This window comes from Oncorhynchus mykiss, chromosome 16 (assembly GCF_013265735.2).
Source record: "Oncorhynchus mykiss isolate Arlee chromosome 16, USDA_OmykA_1.1, whole genome shotgun sequence".
NCBI lineage: Eukaryota > Metazoa > Chordata > Actinopteri > Salmoniformes > Salmonidae > Oncorhynchus > Oncorhynchus mykiss.
This window is the reverse complement of record NC_048580.1, coordinates 60,455,450-60,475,079: the sequence shown is the minus strand read 5'-3', so window position 1 is coordinate 60,475,079 and position 19,630 is coordinate 60,455,450. Positions and strand designations below refer to the sequence as shown.

The following is a 19,630-nucleotide window of genomic DNA, read 5'->3' as shown; positions in this document are numbered from 1 at the left end:
TAGGCAATGTCAGAGGAAGGCCCAAACAATTGTCAAAGACTCCAGTCACCCAAGTCATAGACTGTTCTCTCTGCTACCGCACGGCAAGCGGTACCAGAGCGCCAAGTCGAGGACCAAAAGCCTCCTTAACAGATTCTACCCCGAAGTCATAAGACTGCTGAACAATTAATCAAGACTATTTTTTTCACCTTTATTTAACCAGGTAGGCCAGTTGAGAGCAAGTTCTCATTTACAACTGCGACCTGGCCAAGATAAGCAAATCAGTGCGACACAAACAACACAGAGTTACACATGGGATAAACAAACGAAGAGTCAATAACACAATAGAAAAATCTATATACAGTGTGTGCAAATGTAGTAATGTTACGGATGTAAGGCAATAAATAGGCCATAGTGGCAAAATAATTACAATTTAGCAATTAAACACTGGAGTGTTAGATGTGCAGAAGATGAATATGCAAGTAGAGATACTGGGGTGCAAAGGAGCAAAAAAAAAAAAAAACAATATGGGGATTAGGTAGTTGGGTGGGCTATTTACAGATGGGCTGTGTACAGGTGCAATGATCGGTAAGCTGCTCTGACAGCTGATACTTAAAGTTAGTGAGGGAGATATAAGACTCCAGCTACAGTGATGTTTGCAATTCGTTCCAGTCATTGGCAGCAGAGAACTGGAAGGAAAGGGTGCCAAAGGAGGAGTTGTATTTAGGGATGACCAGTGAAATATACCTGTTGGAGCGTGTGCTACGGGTGGGTGCTGCTATGGTGAAATTTATTTATATAGCCCTTCTTACATCAGCTGATATATCAAAGTGCTGTACAGAAACCCAGCCTAAAACCCCAAACAGCAAGCAATGCAGGTGTAGAAGCACGGTGGCTAGGAAAAACCTCACTAGAAAGGCCAAAACCTAGGAAGAAACCTAGAGAGGAACCAGGCTATGAGGGGTGGCCAGTCCTCTTCTGGCTGTGCCGGGTGGAGATTATAACAGAACATGGCCAAGATGTTCAAATGTTCATAAATGACCAGCATGGTCAAATAATAATAATCACAGTAGTTGTCGAGGGTGCAACAAGTCAGCACCTCAGGAGTAAATGTCAATTGGCTTTTCATAGCCGATCATTGAGAGTCTCTCTACCGCTCCTGCTGTCTCTAGAGAGTTGAAAACAGCAGGTCTGGGACAGGTAGCACGTCCGGTGAACAGGTCAGGGTTCCATAGCCACAGGGAGAACAGTTGAAACTGGAGCAGCAGCACGGCCAGGTGGACTGGGGACAGCAAGGAGTCATCATGCCAGGTAGTCCTGAGGCATGGATCTAGAGAAAGAAAGAGAGAAAGAGAGAATTAGAGAGAGCATACTTAAATTCACACAGGATACCAGATAAGACAGGAGAAACACTCCAGATATCAAAGACTTATAGATGACCTGGAGCTAGTGGGTTTGACGACGAATATGAAGCGAGGGCCAGCCAATGAGAGCGTACAGGTCACAGTGGTGGGTAGTATATGGGGCTTTGGGGACAAAATGGATGGCACTGAGATAGACTACATACAATTAGCTGAGTAGAGTGTTGGAGGCTATTTTGTAAATGACATCGTCGAAGTCAAGGATCGGTAGGATAGTCCGTTTTACGAGGGTATGTTTGGCAGCATGAGTGAAGGATGCTTTGTTGCGAAATAGGAAGCCGATTCTACATTTAATTTTTGGATGGGAGATGCTTAATGTGAGTCTGGAAGGAGAGTTTACAGTCTAACCAGACACCTAGGTATTTGTAGTTGTCCGAACGGCAGCGATCGGTTAATTACATTGACCCCTCCTCCACATTGTTTTTACACTGCTGCTACTCACTGTTTATTATCTATGCATGACTACATTTCTTTTTAGATCTCGCTCCCCCATCAATGTGCCATTACTAGATTTGTTTATTTATATTTACTTAGTTTTAAATGTTAGTTTGTTTTTCCAATATCTCATTTGTTGTCAGGTTAAGGTTTCTTTAATTTTCAAATATCAGTTTAAGGGTCAGCCGTCTAAGGGTGCATCATTCAGCGCACGAAGCCCAGACCTGCCTTCCTCCTGGGCAATTATATGTGAAACACATCTCACTGTCCTAGAAATACCTCGGACATGATGAAAACAGGGACAGATTTCCCCAGGGTGAAATTCCCCTTTTAAGAGTGTATTGCGTGCCAATGCGGAGGTGTAGCTCTTTAGAGCCAGGTAGTAGCTCAAAGCAATGACTGCATCCCTGAGATCTCCTTGTTCACCATAAGCTTAGTGAGTGAGACGTCTTTGGTCTGATTCGTAGATGACCTGTCTATTAATAGTTTGGCACAACCAGAATCACACATTAAGGATGACATGTTGATGCCACTGAGCAACCCACTCAGAAAAATGAATGATTGGGTTTTACTGACACTGGTTTAAAGTTGTTGTGGAGGTGATGCCCTAGGTTCCAATGTCATCTAGAGCAGGGTTTCCCTAACTCGGTTCTGGGGCCCTCCCTGGGGGCACAATTCGTTTTTTTGCCCTGGCACTACACAGCTGATTCAAATAACCAACTCATCATAAAGCTTGATTATTTGAATCAGCGCTCTAGTGCTAGGGGAAATCCTGACCTAGAGCATCAAAATACTTTTCCCTTCCAAGCCGTAATGGCCAACCTATCTGATTGTGGCGCCAGGAACCACATAACCTCATGAGAAACCCAGAAGAAGGTCAAGGTAATGGACTGGTGCTGAAGTCAAAGACAGTGTGACATGTCACAGTTATTAACAGGTGTTAGTCTTGCTACCATGGGTCCCGTGGGACCTTTTTATCAGTGTAGTGGGAATGTGAGCTGACGAAGGCAGTTGATGCTATCTGTAATGGATATAGTACTCCCAACCCAACCTTACTTCCATCCAGACAAGGCATTATCTTGACATCCAGTGAAGACCTGTCCCAGACCTGTCCAAGGCAAGAGAGACATTTGATGAGATCCACTCAGTTCATATTGTTATGAAGGAGCAGCTCAACTGGTGTCTGCGGTTTTCTTGTACAACAAAACCAACAAAGAATAGCACCTGTAACGTCTCTCCTTCCACTCTTTTAGGTTGTTACTGAGCACAGACGTCAGTTCAACATCCATTTTTATTCACATTTGGTTAAGTTGTTAACTAATGTGAATTCAACGTGTAATCAACAAAACATTTCACCATGTCATTGGATTTATGTTAAAAGTTGTGTGAAAAAAAGACGAGATTCCTTACGTTGATGACAATCAGTTTTCCACGTTGCTTCAGTGTCATTTCATTACATTTTATGGTTGAAATGATGGGGAAACAACATTGATTCAACCGTTTTTTTGCCCCGTGGGTTTTAGCCTGAGTGATCACAAACTAAACTTGAATCCCAAACTTTTTCTGGGGACCATCACAATCAAATCCAAGTCAAATAAATCAACAATCTAATAATGTGTAGCAGGACAAAAAGATAAGAAACTTTTTTTTCTGTAGAGAAAATCTGTGAAACAACACAGAACATGTTTTCCTTTTTCTTGGTTTTCCCCTTAGGTGATAGTTTTACAGGCAGTCATATGTTAATGATCGCACAGCTACACAGGAGGGAGACACAGTTGGTGAGCAATGAGCATAGCTATGTCTACAGATCTACCTTACAGCACTTCATCACGTGTTTGTTTGGCTTTTCTCCAGAAATAATGGATAGATCGCAAAGATCTACTGTATATGATCTAGAAAAAAAACTTTGAACCATACTGAAGAACAGGTGTATGACTGTAATTGTATAATGTTTCAATGAGCAGATAGAACATACTGTAGGCTGGACTATTATCGAACGCGCCACAGAAATGTTTACACCATGTCTTGGTTACAAACCCCTGCCTTGCAACCCGAGTTTGATTGAATTTGGGCCAGAGGTAATGGAACTGTGGAAGATTAAACCATCCTCAACAGTTGAACTAGAATGATACCCTTTACCTACCACCATCCCCATCTACTGAATGGGATTGAACACACGCCAAATACTATCAGAAATGTTTAAAAACATATTTCCTAATGACCAGCTTACAGCTTACAGGGTTACATAACATCATCAGGCGCTGAGTGATCACGCTCATGTTTATGTTCAGTATGAGGATAGAGGCACACTGGCTCTGGCTCAAATGGTGCTCTACTGGTCAAGAGTACTGTACTATATGTGTCTTTTTGGAACACAAATACTTTATCAATGGCGACATATCACCTTGTGAGAGACTACAATTAAGCAGTGGGTGGTGGTGACGTATGGTGGATCCCGTATGGTGGGGGTGGAAGGCAGATTTAGTGGACAGCCCGGGATGTTTGAAGTACGAGATGACCCTGGATGTGAGCCGAGGCATCGAATTCTCCTCAGCTATTCCTATTCAGCGCTCAGAATACTGATTGCGGAACCCTGGTTTCCCTGGCAACAAGGCCTCCTCTAATATAGCAACCAGCGCACGTGTCAGAAGTCGTTTTTTTTCTTCTTCTAATTCCAACCACCCTTACTTTACTCCTGTCTTTTCAAACGGTTACATGCCTGTGTTGTTGAGAGGGGTCCAGCTATAAACCTCATCTCTCAGACCTCTCCCCCTCATCTCTCAGGTCCCTCACCTCTCAGGCATCTCCCAGGATCCTCCCCCTCACATAGCAGGTCCCTTCCCCTAATATATCAGGCCCCTCCCCCTAATATATCAGGCCCCTCCCTCTCATCGCTCAGGCCCCTCATCTCTCAGGGCCCTCTCATCTCCTGCTTATGTTTAAGTGACACGTGATATTCTGGAGTTCCCCTGATTGTCTATGCAATTAAAATATGGGTCAAAAGGGAAATAAAAGCACAATGGGCTATGCCATCATTTTTGTTGAACTAATGTGCAGTGTTTTAGCTTAAAATTGATGTGTAATCTGTTGATGCTTTGGATAGCAGATGTAACGTTAACAGAACTGAGGGAAAACAGTGCTTGGCAGGAGGGGGCGATGGAGACTGGGCACCGTTCACATGTTCATTGTGTTTTAGTTTTGGCCCAAAGTGTGTTGTCAGTCGTTTGGACGCTATCCTCTCTGTGGTAAACAGAAAAAAAGCTTCTGCTTCCTTCCTGTCTCAGGCCTGGAAGTGACGTTTGTAACTACTGAGAGGGGCCTGAGAGTGGAGGTGGGAACTGACAGATGAAGTCTGCGGTTATAATCTCTTGGAGATGTTCACTCTTCCTCCAAGGCATTCCCCTCTGCTTTGAACATGTTTTATGAGCAGCAGAAATCCCTTTCTATCCACCTCTAATCAGCTGGTTTGGCGTGCCGTTCTGTAATGTCAAGCAGGCAAGCACCCCAGGACAAAGAAGTAATTGAGGTTAAGTTGGAAAATCACATTGCTGGAGCCTATTATCTACTAAATAGAGGCCTGAAGCCATAATTATTGTCATTACTGTCATTGTGTTCCCGTCGGTGCCCCAAATGCCATCACTCACTTCCTGGGGCCAGTCATTGCATGGGGACAACAGTAAAGGATTTTCAGTGTTGAACATTTGCACAGAGATGTCTTTAGGCCAGCTAATTGCCATGTAAGATTGTACAATATTGTGCAATGTGGTGCAGACCAGATTCCTTGCTTGTGGAGTTGAAAATGTGAGCTTAAAAGAAGATAAAACCGTTGGAAAGGAACCTTTTACCATAAATATCTACACAGTGCCATCTGTTGGCTGGCTTCAGCAGTATACTAAACTCCTTAATAAAATGTATGCATCATCTGATGAGATTAGATCGGAGCAGGAAGAATTTGTGTCACCAATTCATAGGACAAGTGTTTAGCATTAAATTTGGTTATGTAACCCTACTCCTAAAATGCACTACTTTTGACATCACAGACTACAGGTTGTGGCAGTGGCAGGTGGATGGGGACCAGCCTAGGAGTGCATCATCTAGGGACTCGCTGCTATGCTGCCTGGCTAACTGTGTTTTATACTGTACCACTAGACACATACACAGATAGATGTCCTCTCCCCCCACTCAGTCAGTCATGAGAGGAGAGAAAAAGGGTGAGTCTGCATATTCTAGTCTGAAGCAACTCACAATGGGACTGAGAGACCGTAAAAAGTTCTCATCCATTTTATTAATGTTCTATTTCAAGCCATATTCCAGTCACAGCCTGCATGATTTTTTTCACAGTATCACTTCAAAAGGGACTGGGCAAGAGAATGCAGACACTAAGTGATATTTCGACAAGCATTCCCTTGGTTGTCAACTTCAGAAATATAAAATCCTTAAGAGGCGGAACAGACAACTGCAGTAATGGAGTGCTGTAGCCTGATCTATCCAGCCCCTGATCTATCCAGCCCCTGATCTTTCCAGTCAGAAATGCTTACATTCTGACAGGCCAATGTAATGGCCCATTATACACTGAACAAAAATATAAACACAACATGCATCAATTTCAAAGATTTTACTGAGTTACAGTTCATAGAAGCATCTGGTGGTCACAGATACCTTAAAAAAAGTTGGGGGCATGGATCAGAAAACCAGTCAGTATGTGGTGTGACCACCATTTGCTTCATGCAGCGCGACACATCTTCTTCACATAGAGTTGATCAGGCTGTTGATTGTGGCCTGTAGAATGTTGTCCCATTCCTCTTTACTTGCTGTGCGAATTTGCTGGATAATGTCAGGAACTGGAACACGCTGTCGTACACGTCGAGCCAGAGCATCCCAAACATGTCTGGTGAGTATGCAGGCCATAGAAGAAGTGGTACATTTTCAGCTTCCAGGAATTGTGTACAGATCCTTGCGACATGGGGCCATGCGTTATCATGCTGAAATATGAGGTGATAGCAGCGGATGAATAGAACGACAATGGGCCTCAGGATCTCGTCACGGAATCTCTGTGCATTCAAATTTCCATCGACAAATGCAATTGTGTTCTTTGTCCGTAGCTTATGCCTGCCCATACCATAACCCCAACTCTACCTTGGGGCACTCTGTTCACAACGTTGACATCAGCAAAGCGCTCTGCCACACGACGCCATACACGCTGTCTGCCATCTGCCTGGTACAGTTGAAACTAGAGTTAATCTGTGAAGAGCACACTTCTCCAGCGAGCCAGTGGCCATTGAAGGTGAGCATTTGCCCACTGATGTCTGTTACGATGCCAAACTGCAGTCAGGTCAAGACCCAGATGAGGATGACGAGCACACAAATTAGCTTCCCTGTGATGATTTCTGACAGTTTGTGCAAACCCATAGTTCCATCAGCTGTCCTGGTGGCTGATCTCAGATGATTCTGCAGGTGAAGAAGCCGGATGTGGGAGGTCCTGGGCTGGCGTGGTTACACGCGGTCTGGGGCTGTGAGGCCAGTTGGGCGTACTGCCAAATTATCTAAAACGACGCTGGAGGCGACTTATGGTAGAGAAATTAACATTAAATTATCTGGCAACAGCTCTGGTGGACATTCCTGCAGTCAGCATGCCAATTGCATATTCCCTCAACACTTTAGAGTGGCATTTTATTGTCCCCCAGCACAAGGTGCCCCTATGCCCCTGTGTTATGATCATGCAGGATATAATTGGTAACATTGGAAAGAAAACACTTTGAAGTTTGTAGAAATGTTAAAATAATGAAGGAGAATATAACACAAAAAGATATGATAGGAGAAAATCCAAAGAAAAATTATTTTTTTGAGAGAGAGACCATCCTCTTAGAAATGCAAGAGAAAGGTCATATTGTAAATTAGCTCCCTTGATGCAATTCCCACGGCTTCCACATGGTGACAGCAGTCTATGTCCAAGGCTTGTAACTTCAACAACGAATAAGAAATAACAGTTTTAGTAGGACAGTCTTGGAAATCCGTGTTTGCGCACGCCATGAAGAAATTCGCACCTGCTAAAATCGGTTTCATATTGAACATACTTCTTTCCGAAATAAATATTATAGTTTGATTACATTTGAGGCTATCTGAGGAGTAAATAGAAACATATTTTGACTTGTTGAAACAAAGTTTAGGGGTAGATTTTCGGATTTCTTTCTCTGCAAGTTGAACGAGTGGATTACTCAATTGATGGTGCCAACTAAACTTACCTTTTGGGATATAAAGAAGGATTTCATCTAACAAAACGACACCACATGTTACAGCTGGGACCCTTTGGATGACAAATCAGAGGAATATTTTCAAAGAGAGAATATTTCATCTTTATATGTGAATGTCTGAAACCTGTGCCGGTGGAAAAATATTTTGATGTGGGGCGCCGTCCTCAAACAATCGCATGGCATGTTTTTGCTGTAATAGCTACTGTAAATCGGACAGTGAAGTTAGATTAAGAATTTAAGCTTTCATCCGATATAAGACACTTATATACCTAAATGTTTAAAATCCATAATACTTATTAGAATTTATTTGAGTTGCGCGTCCTCCAGTTTCACTGAAAGTTGTCCCGCTAGAGGGACACCGATCCTTATTAATCAGCTTCTTGATATGCCACACTTGTCAGGTGGATGGATTATCTTGGCAAAGGAGAAATGCTCAATAACAGGGATGTAAACAGAATTTGTGCACAACATTTGAGAGAAATACGCTTTTTGAACGTATAGAACATTTCTGGGATCTTTTATTTCAGCTCATGAAACATGGGAACAACACTTACATGCTGCGTTTATATTTTGGTTCAGTGTATTTTGAATGAGAAGAGATACACAGATCCAATGGCTTTGAGTATGTGCTGGATGTCAAAGTACATGTTTACCAGCAAGAAAGAAAGACCCTTAGGTAAGACCCTTCATCGGGGTCATCATATTATGAGAGATGGCTAAAAAGGGAAAAACAACAACCACATCAGCATGAGATAATAAAAGTAGATAAGTGAGTGGACTGGAAGACGTTTCTTTAGATGCACACAAGATTAGTTGAATTTCGAAGTGGCCAACCTCTGTAGTCCAGCTAATAAGCTTGTGTGTGCCTCAGATATCGTCTGAGTAATGATTAACAATGGGTAAATACAGACGCTGTGTGTGCATGTTTGAACATATGTGTGCGTGTGTGTGGTTAACCCTCAGTGATATGACCATAGCACAGATATGTGCTGGTGAGAGGAGAGGCACTCTTCTGGATGCTGTTTCTGCTAATACAGTATATGTGGTGGGTAAATTCCTCAAGAGGAACAATGAATGGTCACTCTGCAGGGTGTGTTCTACCAAGCCCTGGGTATAGTGTGCATCCCCTGTAAGTATACCTATAGAACTAACTGCTGCTGGGTATCTAATGCTGTCTTAAACAGTTGGATGAGTACAATAACTAGGGGAGTAGTAGTAAAATGTGTTAATTTGCTCGGCACATATTTATCAGAATATACATGTTATTTTTTCCACAAATTAACTAGTAAAATCTGATGTATACTGCATTTAAAGGATAATGGATATAATTAATCTTTCTTTGATTAAATTATATATGGCTACAGTAACATTAAGAGAAGGCTGGTATAAGCTTGGTTTATGCTTTGCATTAATGATTATATGCTTCATTTGTTTCCAATGGCGAAACCCTAATAATACCAAAACCTCCTCTAGCCTACATTGTTACCTTCCTCATCTTCTGGAGTCCAGCGCCTTCTACCTGACGGTCATCTATGTATTTCAAAAAAATGTAACCTTTATTTAACTAGGCAAGTCAGTTAAGAACAAATTCTTATTGACAATGACGGCCTACCGGGGAACAGTGGGTTAACTGCCTTGTTCAGAGGCAGAACGACAGATTTTTACCTTGTCAGCGCGGGGATTCGATCCAGCAACCTTTCGGTTACTGGCTGAACGCTCTAACCACCTGCCGCCCCAAACCAGTGACCTATGGAACTGCCGCCCCAAACCAGTGACCTAATATCTGTAGCTGAAGTAAAATAAGCTACATTATTGAGGGTGATGTCACCATGGACATTTGTTATGGATACTGCTGTAATGGTGTCCTCACATTCTTTACCCACATGCAAAAGGCATTTAAAACATGTTAGCTACTGTTTAAAAAATATAGTATTAAATGTGCTTATATTTATTTTTCAAATGGGCTAAAATATATTTTTTCTTTTAAACCACACATTTTGGATGGATATCACAATACATTTGACATTTAAATGGATTAGTAAAGGAAGTAAATTATATTTTATTTATTAATTTCATCTGACAATGTTGTCTAATGCAGTGTAAACTTCTGACCCCCGTAAAGCCTTTGATGTGACTTGATAGAACCAGTGACTCCATTACAGAAGTATGTGATTGTAGGTTTTGTTGCAACGCTCCAACTCTTTTTAAAAAAAAAATTATTTCACCTTTATTTAACCAGGTAGGCTAGTTGAGAACAAGTTCTCATTTGCAACTGCGACCTGGCCAAGATAAAGCATAGCAGTGTGAACAGACAACACAGATGGAGTAAACAATTAACAAGTCAATAACACAATAGAGAAAAAAAAGGGGGAGTCTATATACAATGTGTGCAAAAGGCATGAGGAGGTAGGCGAATAATTACAATTTTGCAGATTAACACTGGAGTGATAAATTATCAGATGGTCATGTACAGGTAGAGATATTGGTGTGCAAAAGAGCAGAAAAGTAAATAAATAAAAACAGTATGGGAATGTGGTAGGTGAAAATGTGTGGGCTATTTACCAATAGACTATGTACAGCTGCAGCGATCGGTTAGCTGCTCAGATAGCTGATGTTTGAAGTTGGTGAGGGAGATAAAAGTCTCCAACTTCAGCGATTTTTGCAGTTCGTTCCAGTCACAGGCAGCAGAGTACTGAAACGAAAGGCGGCCAAATGAGGTGTTGGCTTTAGGGATGATCAGTGAGATACACCTGCTGGAGCGAGTGCTACGGATGGGTGTTGCCATCGTGACCAGTGAACTGAGATAAGGCGGAGCTTTACCTAGCAAGGACTTGTAGATGACCTGGAGCCAGTGGGTCTGGCGACGAATATGTAGCGAGGGCCAGCCGACTAAAGCATACAAGTCGCAGTGGTGGGTGGTATAAGGTGCTTTAGTGACAAAACGGATGGCACTGTGATAGACTGCATCCAGTTTGCTGAGTAGAGTGTTGGAAGCCATTTTGTAGATGACATTGCCGAAGTCGAGGATCGGTAGGATAGTCAGTTTTACTAGGGTAAGCTTGGCGGCGTGAGTGAAGGAGGCTTTGTTGCGGAATAGAAAGCCGACTCTTGATTTGATTTTCGATTGGAGATGTTTGATATGAGTCTGGAAGGAGAGTTTGCAGTCTAGCCAGACACCTAGGTACTTTTGACCACTGTACTGTCCCATTATTGATGTCTTCAAAACATGCCAATATATGACAGGCTTACTGCTTAGCTATTGATTTTGTGGTGTACCATCAGTTACAAAACAAGCCTTTCTAACAACTCAGATGTTGTCAGAGACAAGTTATTGCATTCTGTCTGTCACTATGGAATTGTTTGTGGACACTGACATTTGAGTCATTCAGCTGAAAATCTCTTCAAAGCAGACGTCATATACTGTATGTATGGAAAAATCGAATAGCTTCTTATCAGTATAATACCCTTTTTTTAGGTACAATAATACGGCCTATTTATTTAAAGTTTCCCTGATTTTGAGGCTACAGAGAGAACAATGTTAGCCTGGATGCAAGACAGACTTTCTCAGCCTGGTAACTCTGGTATAGAAACTGTTTGGCATTGTTTCATTAATGAGTGCTGTTTCTACGGAACACAGCCTATTTGAATGATTGGGTCACCTTTTCAATAGTAACCATGGTCAATGTCAGGCATCGCTAACTCCACTCATAGACTCAGAGGATGATGATTGGACAGGTCATATTCTAATTGAGTGGAATATTCTAACTGAACAGACATCTCAGGCTGGCATCTAGGCTAGCACAATGTAACATTAATGACAACATAAATTTAGCTAATCCTGGAGTAAACTTTATTTCATGATAGACAATTTGTAAACAATTTGTTTACACAGCTATACATACAGTGGGGCAAAAAAAGTATTTAGTCAGCCACCAATTGTGCAAGTTCTACCACTTAAAAAGATGAGAGGCCTGTAATTGTCATCATAGGTACACTTCAACTATGACAGACAAAATGAGAAAAAAAATCCAGAAAATCACATTGTAGGATTTTTAATGAATTTATTTGCAAATTATGGTGGAAAATAAGTATTTGGTCACCTACAAACAAGCAAGATTTCTGGCTCTCACAGACCTGTAACTTCTTCTTTAAGAGGCTCCTCTGTCCTCCACTCGTTACCTGTATTAATGGCACCTGTTTGAACTTGTTATCAGTATAAAAGACACCTGTCCACAACCTCAAACAGTCACACTCCAAACTCCACTATGGCCAAGACCAAAGAGCTGTCAAAGGACACCAGAAACAAAAAGGTAGACCTGCACCAGGCTGGGAAGACTGAATCTGCAATAGGTAAGCAGCTTGGTTTGAAGAAATCAACTGTGGGAGCAATTATTAGGAAATGGAAGACATACAAGACCACTGATAATCTCCCTAGATCTGGGGCGCCACGCAAGATCTCACCCCGTGGGATCAAAATGGTCACAAGAACGGTGAGCTAAAATCCCAGAGCCACACAGGGGGACCTAGTGAATGTCCTGCAGAGAGCTGGGACCAAAGTAACAAAGCCTACCATCAGTAACACACTACGCCGCCAGGGACTCAAATCCTGCAGTGCCAGACGTGTCCCCCTGCTTAAGCCAGTACATGTCCAGGCCCGTCTGAAGTTTGCTAGAGAGCATTTGGATGGTCCAGAAGAAGATTGGGAGAATGTCATATGGTCAGATGAAACCAAAACATAACTTTTTGGTAAAAACTTAACTCGTCGTGTTTGGAGGACAAAGAATGCTGAGTTGCATCCAAAGAAAACCATACCTACTGTGAAGCATGGAGGTGGAAACATCATGCTTTGGGGCTGTTTTTCTGCAAAGGGACCAGGACGACTGATCCGTGTAAAGGAAAGAATGAATGGGGCCATGTATCGTGAGATTTTGAGTAAAAACCTCCTTCCATCAGCAAGGGCATTGAAGATGAAACGTGGCTGGGTCTTTCAGCATGACAATGACCCCAAACACACCGCCCGGGTGTATTTCAAGGTCCTGGAGTGGCCTAGCCAGTCTCCAGATCTCAACCTCATAGAAAATCTTTGGAGGGAGTTGAATGTCCGTGTTGCCCAGCAACAGCCCCAAAACATCCCTGCTCTAGAGGAGATCTGCATGGAGGAATGGGCCAAAATACCAGCAACAGTGTGTGAAAACCTTGTGAAGACTTACAGAAAACTTTTGACCTCTGTCATTGCCAACAAAGGGTATATAACAAAGTATTGAGATAAACTTTTGTTATTGACCAAATACTTATTTTCCACCACAATTTGCAAATAAATTCATTAAAAATCCTACAATGTGATTTTCTGGATTTTTTTTCTTCCATTTTGTCTGTCATAGTTTAAGCATACCTATGATAAAAATTACAGGCCTCTCTCATATTTTTAAGTGGTAGAACTTGCACAATTGGTGGCTGACTAAATACTTTTTTGCCCCACTGTACTTGTTGATGAAATGTTGCGGTTATATTATTTCTTCTTTTCAGGCTTCTGAACTTTGTCTAGACCCTGGATGTACTTGCGGGGAATTTGGTACTTATCAGAAAAATAAAGTGGGGGAAAGCCTTAGAAATGATGCACATAAACACCTGTTAAATCAAGAGTTGGTATTAAGACAGTCTTGTCATGTGGTTACCAATAGGAAATGTTTGCGAACCTACAGTAGCAGCAGTTTGCCGACTTGCTGGACCCGGTTTCCTTGTATCTGGACCAGGACACGGTCCTTTGAGGCAGGGACGGAGTTCAGGGCTGAGCTGGCGTGGACACTGTGCTGCAGGGCTAACGATACGGCCATGGGGTCCACACCATACACCTCCAGGTTCTTTATCATGGTCACCTACAGAGTAGGGAGGAACATATATTTTATTAATCACAAAGATTGAGGAGTGCTGATTTAAAACAAGAAAGATTGTAAAGATGTTGTCAAGGCAGTACCTTCTTGTTGGAGTTCCTGAAGGCCACAGAGATGTCTATGGGCTCAATGTGGCCCTTCTTTACTACGGGTGGCTGGCCAGGGAAGACCAGCTGGTGGCAGTGCTGCATTTTGTCTAGCGTCCTGTGGACACAAGATGACGCTGTGATGCATCATGACTTTACATTATACATTTTAGTCATTTAGCTCTTATCCAGTAGTAAGTGCATACATTCTTCGTGCTTTTTTCGCACTGGTCACATTGAAGCTGTTCTGGTGGCTCGTGATGGCCCAACGCCCTATTAAGACACTTTATGTTGGTGTTCCCTTTAAAATGGCAGTTACAGTGCATTCAGAAAGCATTCAGACCCCTTTACTTTTTCCACATTTTGTTACGTTACAGCCTTATTCTAAACAATTTTTTTTTACCCCTTCAATCAACACACCCTGTAATGACAAAGCAAAAACAGTTTTTTAGAAATTATAATTTTGCACGCCCAATTTTTCAGTTTTTGATTTGTTAAAAAAGTTTGAAATATCCAATAAATGTCGTTCCACTTCATGATTGTGTCCCACTTGTTGTTGATTCTTCACAAAAAAATACAGTTTTATATCTTTATGTTTGAAGCCTGAAATGTGTGTATATATATATATATATATATATATATATATATATATATATATATATATATATATATATATATATATATATATATATACACATTTCAGGCTTCAAACATAAAGATATAAAACTGTATGTATATGTATGTATATATATATATATATATATATATATATATATATATATATATATGCTACGTTGAGGTTTTTCTTTTATTATTTTAGGCTATATGGTAGTAGTGCATTAGCCTAAACTTTTAGGGATTAACTGCACACGCGGCAAATAGTTTACATGCCAAATGCTTTTGGGAACGGGCAGAAAAAGTAAACGTCAATCCACGGAAACAAAAAGGACAATGTCTGAGTTTAATTCAATAAGAGAAGCGCCGTGAATTGGAGAGTTGAAAATAAAGAGAAGGGAGGGCCAAAAAAGTAATATTTGTGAAGTGGTAAAAGAGGATTATAGCAGTCCCGGCTACGTTATGTGTGATGATTGTGAGGCGGTATAGCCTACAAATTCGACAGTCACAAGACGGGGACTTAATAGGCCTGTCAAGGGAACTGTAGCCTACTGTTCAGATGGGTTAAATGGAAACTGAAATCTGGACACTGACTGTATGTCTATAACATAGCCTTAATATTAACTCCTTCAAATGTAGGCTACATTTTGACTTGGGGAAAAAGAGTGGAGAAATATGATTTATTTCTTTCAGCATCTTGAGAGAATGCAAATGTGCAGTTAGATACCGTCTGTAGAGGTGCTATCTTTATCAGCACCATAAAAGCTGATAGTATTTTAATCACATCAAATATGCATCCAAGCAGAATTGGGTTTATTTAATCTTCTAGGGCAACATATAATGACAGAAGAGAAGCTGCATGTATCTAATTATAGACAAGTTGACTAACAAATAGCCTACCAAAATATCTGAAATTATAAACAGAAACATATCATTGGACATGGTGGCAGTGCACCAGTGCCCACTGCCATGGGAGCCCTGGCAACAAACAACCACAACGTTATGAGCAAGAATATGAAGCCTGCCATTGTCGATGTGTTTACAGTATGTCAATGTGTTCATTACAGACAGCGGTAACAGCTAATCATGACTGCAAATGGATTCAGTCAATCAACTTACCTGTTGCTAACAACTTTAACAGCACAGAAGTCCCCCTTCTTCACCTCTGGGAGACCACTTGGAGGCACCACCACTCCAGGCAGCATGAGATCTGTGGAGAAGCGGATCTCATGAGAGTTTCAGAATACATGTGAATGACTGATACATTGATTAATATCAATCCAGGTTTTATGTAAGACAAATAACCTTACCTGCCCCTCCAGCCAGCTTCTGTAACACTGGAGGCCATGTTGTGAATGCTGGCAAAACGGGGACATTGGAAAACAACAGTAGTCAAGATTTCTATTTTTTTCCTGAGTTGTATGGTCAGTGCATCTCTGCCACTTGAGACATTTGGACTGTATCCCTTTTTTTTTTTACCTTTATTTAACTAGTTAAGAACAAAATCTTATTTTCAATGGCGGCCTAGGAACAGTGGGTTAACTGCCTGTTAAGGGGCAGAATGACAGATTTGTCAGCTCGGGGGTTTGAACTTGCAACCTTCCGGTTACTAGTCCAACACTCTAACCACTAGGCTACCCTGCCGCCCCACCCTACCTGTGAGATAGACATGTCGACTTTAACCCCACCTGTGGGATAGACATGTTGACTTTAACCCTACCTGTGGGATAGACATGTTGACTTTAACCCTACCTGTGGGATAGACATGTTGACTGTAACGCTTCCTGTGGGATAGACATGTTGACTGTAACCCTTCCTGTGGGATAGACATGTTGACTTTAACCCTACCTGTGGGATAGACATGTTGACTGTAACCCTACCTGTGGGATAGACATGTTGACTGTAACCCTTCCTGTGGGATACACATGTTGACTTTAACCTTACATGTGGGATAGACATGTTGACTGCAACGCTTCCTGTGGGATAGACATGTTGACTGTAACCCTTCCTGTGGGATAGACATGTTGACTTTAACCCTACCTGTGGGATAGACATGTTGACTGTAACCCTTCCTGTGAGATAGACATGAAGACTTTAACCCTTCCTGTGGGATAGACATGTTGACTGTAACCCTTCCTGTGAGATAGACATGAAGACTTTAACCCTACCTGTGAGATAGACACGTTTCTCCAGCTCAAACAACACTGGGTTCTTATGAAGCACGTAGAGGGTGACTGCATCTCCCTTGTGGGCATAGATCTTCACTACATTCAGCTCCTCTTTGTTTGGGACCAACTCGGACAGTTCCTGCACAGAGAGGGAAAGGCTGTGGATATGTCAGCTTTCAGCTTCCTCCTAAGGTGGGTAGAGTGTCAATATGAAATATTGTTGTAATCTATGTGAAAAGGTTTTCAGGAAATGTTGTGATGCTTCATTCCACAAAAATCCTAAGTGAATTATAAGCACTATGTACATCTTTAGTTGTTTGTGAGTGTGACTCTAGAAAATTGAACAGGGGTTATTCCATTTGATTTCAATCACTTTTTGACCTCACCCTTGACATTTGAATGGAACTTTCCATACATATTTGCCCATGTTAGAAGTGGTCAGAAAGTGACTTTTTGGACCTGAATGCAAAAACGTTCAGGAGATTTGTGCCGAAAGTTTACCCATTTTGCATACCACACCATACCATGAGACATACATGTCTTCATCACTGGAAAATACGAACGGTTGAGTTTGATATCAGGGTGGGTGTCATTTCAATCATAGAAATGTAATTAATAGAATGATCCTATCCTTCAGACCACTGCAATTTAGAAATTGTAATTTAATTACTACCACAAAGATGGCCGTTGGTCCACCCATCGTTGAATGTCAACTTAAATGGGAATGTCTATTCTATTATCAATATTTATATGATTTCAATAGGTTTCCTATGGAAGATTGACAGTGTACTTTAAAAGAACTGATATTCCCATTCAAGTCAATATTATCTGATGTGTAGACATCCAACCATCTTTGTGTACCATTTGATTCCCATTTTAGTACATTTAACACCCACCTTGTGTTAAGAGCATGCTGTCTCAATCATAATGAATCATAGTGGCCAAAAAGCTGTATTAGCATGGGAGGTATCATTGAGGGCTTCCACCATTTTAATGTAGTCAACAGGTATGACTTCCAACTTCATTGGCTGATCTCTCCTGGTGACCCTGTTGGAGTCATGAAAATGGACTACGTCAAATGGAGATGTGCCTCAATGGCACTGCCCATGCTGTCACAGACACAAAGCCGAGTCCTCTTATCTATCTCTATGGTTTCAACCGATGGCGGCCAAAACTCAAACACTTCGGATGATATAAAATAGGGTCTAATGCTGTGTTCAAAATAACTGGGGGCTCGGAACTCTGACTTAAGTGCATTAAAAACAACTTGGACCTCGAAGAAAAGAGAGAGCCGACTGGGGAAAAAATCTATTTGAACAGTCATCCAACTCGGAATTCGGGCCTCTTTCTAGAGCTCCTACTTTCTGACCTGAAGATCACTGATGTCATGATTTGACCTGGTAATGTTCAGAGTTCCCAGTTGTTTTAACGCCACATAAACTACAACATAGGCGAAAATTGAAAATAATCTGAGTTTATGCATTTTTTGATAATTTAAGTTAAAGATACAAAAACAATTTAAAGTTATAGAAATGATCAAATAGTTTGAAAAAATTATTGTAAGCTTTAAAATTATATAAAACTCGACCGTTAATCTTTTCCACTGATGAAGACATGGATGCCTCATGGTATGGTGGAGTATGCAAAAATGGCCAACTTTAGGCACCTCCTCTACTGAATGTTTTGGCATTCAGGTCCTAAGAGTCACTTTCTGACCACTTCTACCATGAGCAAATATGTATGGGAGGTTTTGTTCAAATTAAAAAGGGGTGCGGTCAAAAAGTGATTGAAATCAAATGGAACGTCCTACAGGTCTCAGTCACAATCTAGCATATATGAAATTGCATGTCTTTTCCAGACTCCTCTCACTCTGGCTGTCTGGGTACCTTTCTAGCTACCAAAGAGGCTGGATGCCTGTTGAGTTGAGCGGCGAATAGAAAATATCGTGTGTAATTGCTGCCTATTCTTTGGGTGCTGAAATGTGTCGTTTTTTTCCATTAAAACGTCGGAGCTCCAGTCGGCCCACCACACTACTCGTCGTCGCTCAACTCCATTGTAAATCGTTGAGTTTAATGTGGAACGAGTGACTCCTCGCCTATCGGAGCGTTTAATCACTGTGTTGGACTTCGCAAACATACTGAAAACGTCACCGTCGTCAACTCAAGTTCTTACTCCTAAAATGTATTCGATTATATTTACTCGCTAAGTTTAAACCCACACTTCGCAAGTTCTTAAAAAAAAAAAAAACATTCAGCACGAAAATGGACAGCAGCTATTTTGGTGCATCACAAACTACGTCCGGAAGGATTCTGCCAATTGCCGTAAATTCAGTCCTATGAGATGCCTTAAAGGCCCAGTGCAGTCAAACACGTGATTTTACTGTGCTTTATATATATCCCGACTATGAGGTTGAAATAACACTGGGAAATAATGAAAATGCACTTTTAGTCAAAGAGCTGTTTGAAAATATTGTTTGCCCTCTTCTCTGCCAATAACTCGTTTTTAGGTTACAAATCCCTATCATTAGGCTCCTCCAATTAGGCCCCTCTCTCAGACCACTCCCAGACAGTCCTAGCAAAATTATTGCTTGAGAAATTACATTTAGCTAAGAGGCTGTTTTTGATAATTTGACAATTTTAATGATTTCATTAATTTGTTACACATAAGAAATTATTTGATATTGAGATAAAAACGTCCGCATTGGACCTTTATGCACAATGTCCATCTGATGCAGATGTTTCGCTGTGTCTAGTCCCCATTTTCTGTACTTGAGGCACTTGCTTC

At 41.4% G+C, this 19,630-nt stretch overlaps 1 protein-coding gene across 5 annotated transcripts; it reads right to left on the bottom strand.

The window, feature by feature from the left end:
- Nucleotides 1-1,272: 1,272 nt before the first annotated feature.
- LOC110492467 (eukaryotic translation initiation factor 2D) lies at nucleotides 1,273-19,572 on the bottom strand. 5 transcript variants are annotated; one of them, XM_036947471.1, is made up of 7 exons: nucleotides 16,847-19,572; nucleotides 15,989-16,782; nucleotides 15,798-15,888; nucleotides 14,061-14,181; nucleotides 13,787-13,962; nucleotides 2,892-2,943; nucleotides 1,273-1,309 (listed from the first exon to the last, which is right to left on the bottom strand). In XM_036947471.1, exons 3-6 carry the CDS (start codon nucleotides 15,881-15,883, stop codon nucleotides 2,910-2,912), a joined length of 417 nt encoding a protein of 138 aa, XP_036803366.1. In that variant the 5' UTR covers nucleotides 15,884-15,888; nucleotides 15,989-16,782; nucleotides 16,847-19,572; the 3' UTR covers nucleotides 1,273-1,309; nucleotides 2,892-2,909. The 5 variants fall into 5 exon arrangements, with proteins under 5 accessions (XP_036803366.1, XP_036803367.1, XP_036803364.1 ...); XM_036947472.1 differs by having other exon boundaries at nucleotides 15,989-16,036; XM_036947469.1 differs by having other exon boundaries at nucleotides 15,989-16,985; nucleotides 18,733-19,572.
- Between the last annotated feature and the right edge of the window lie 58 nt (nucleotides 19,573-19,630).

Bases quoted from the DNA above. Each gene is read 5' to 3' on its own strand.
- LOC110492467 (XM_036947470.1), bottom strand. From the start codon at position 15,883: ATGCTGCCTGGAGTGGTGGTGCCTCCAAGTGGTCTCCCAGAGGTGAAG. The intron at 14,182-15,797 runs GTAAGTTGATTG...TTGTGTCCACAG, and splicing joins GTTAAAGTTGTTAGCAACAG to GACGCTAGACAAAATGCAGC. The intron at 2,944-13,786 runs GTAGGTTCGCAA...TGCCTTGGACAG, and splicing joins GTCGGCAAACTGCTGCTACT to GTCTGGGACAGGTCTTCACT.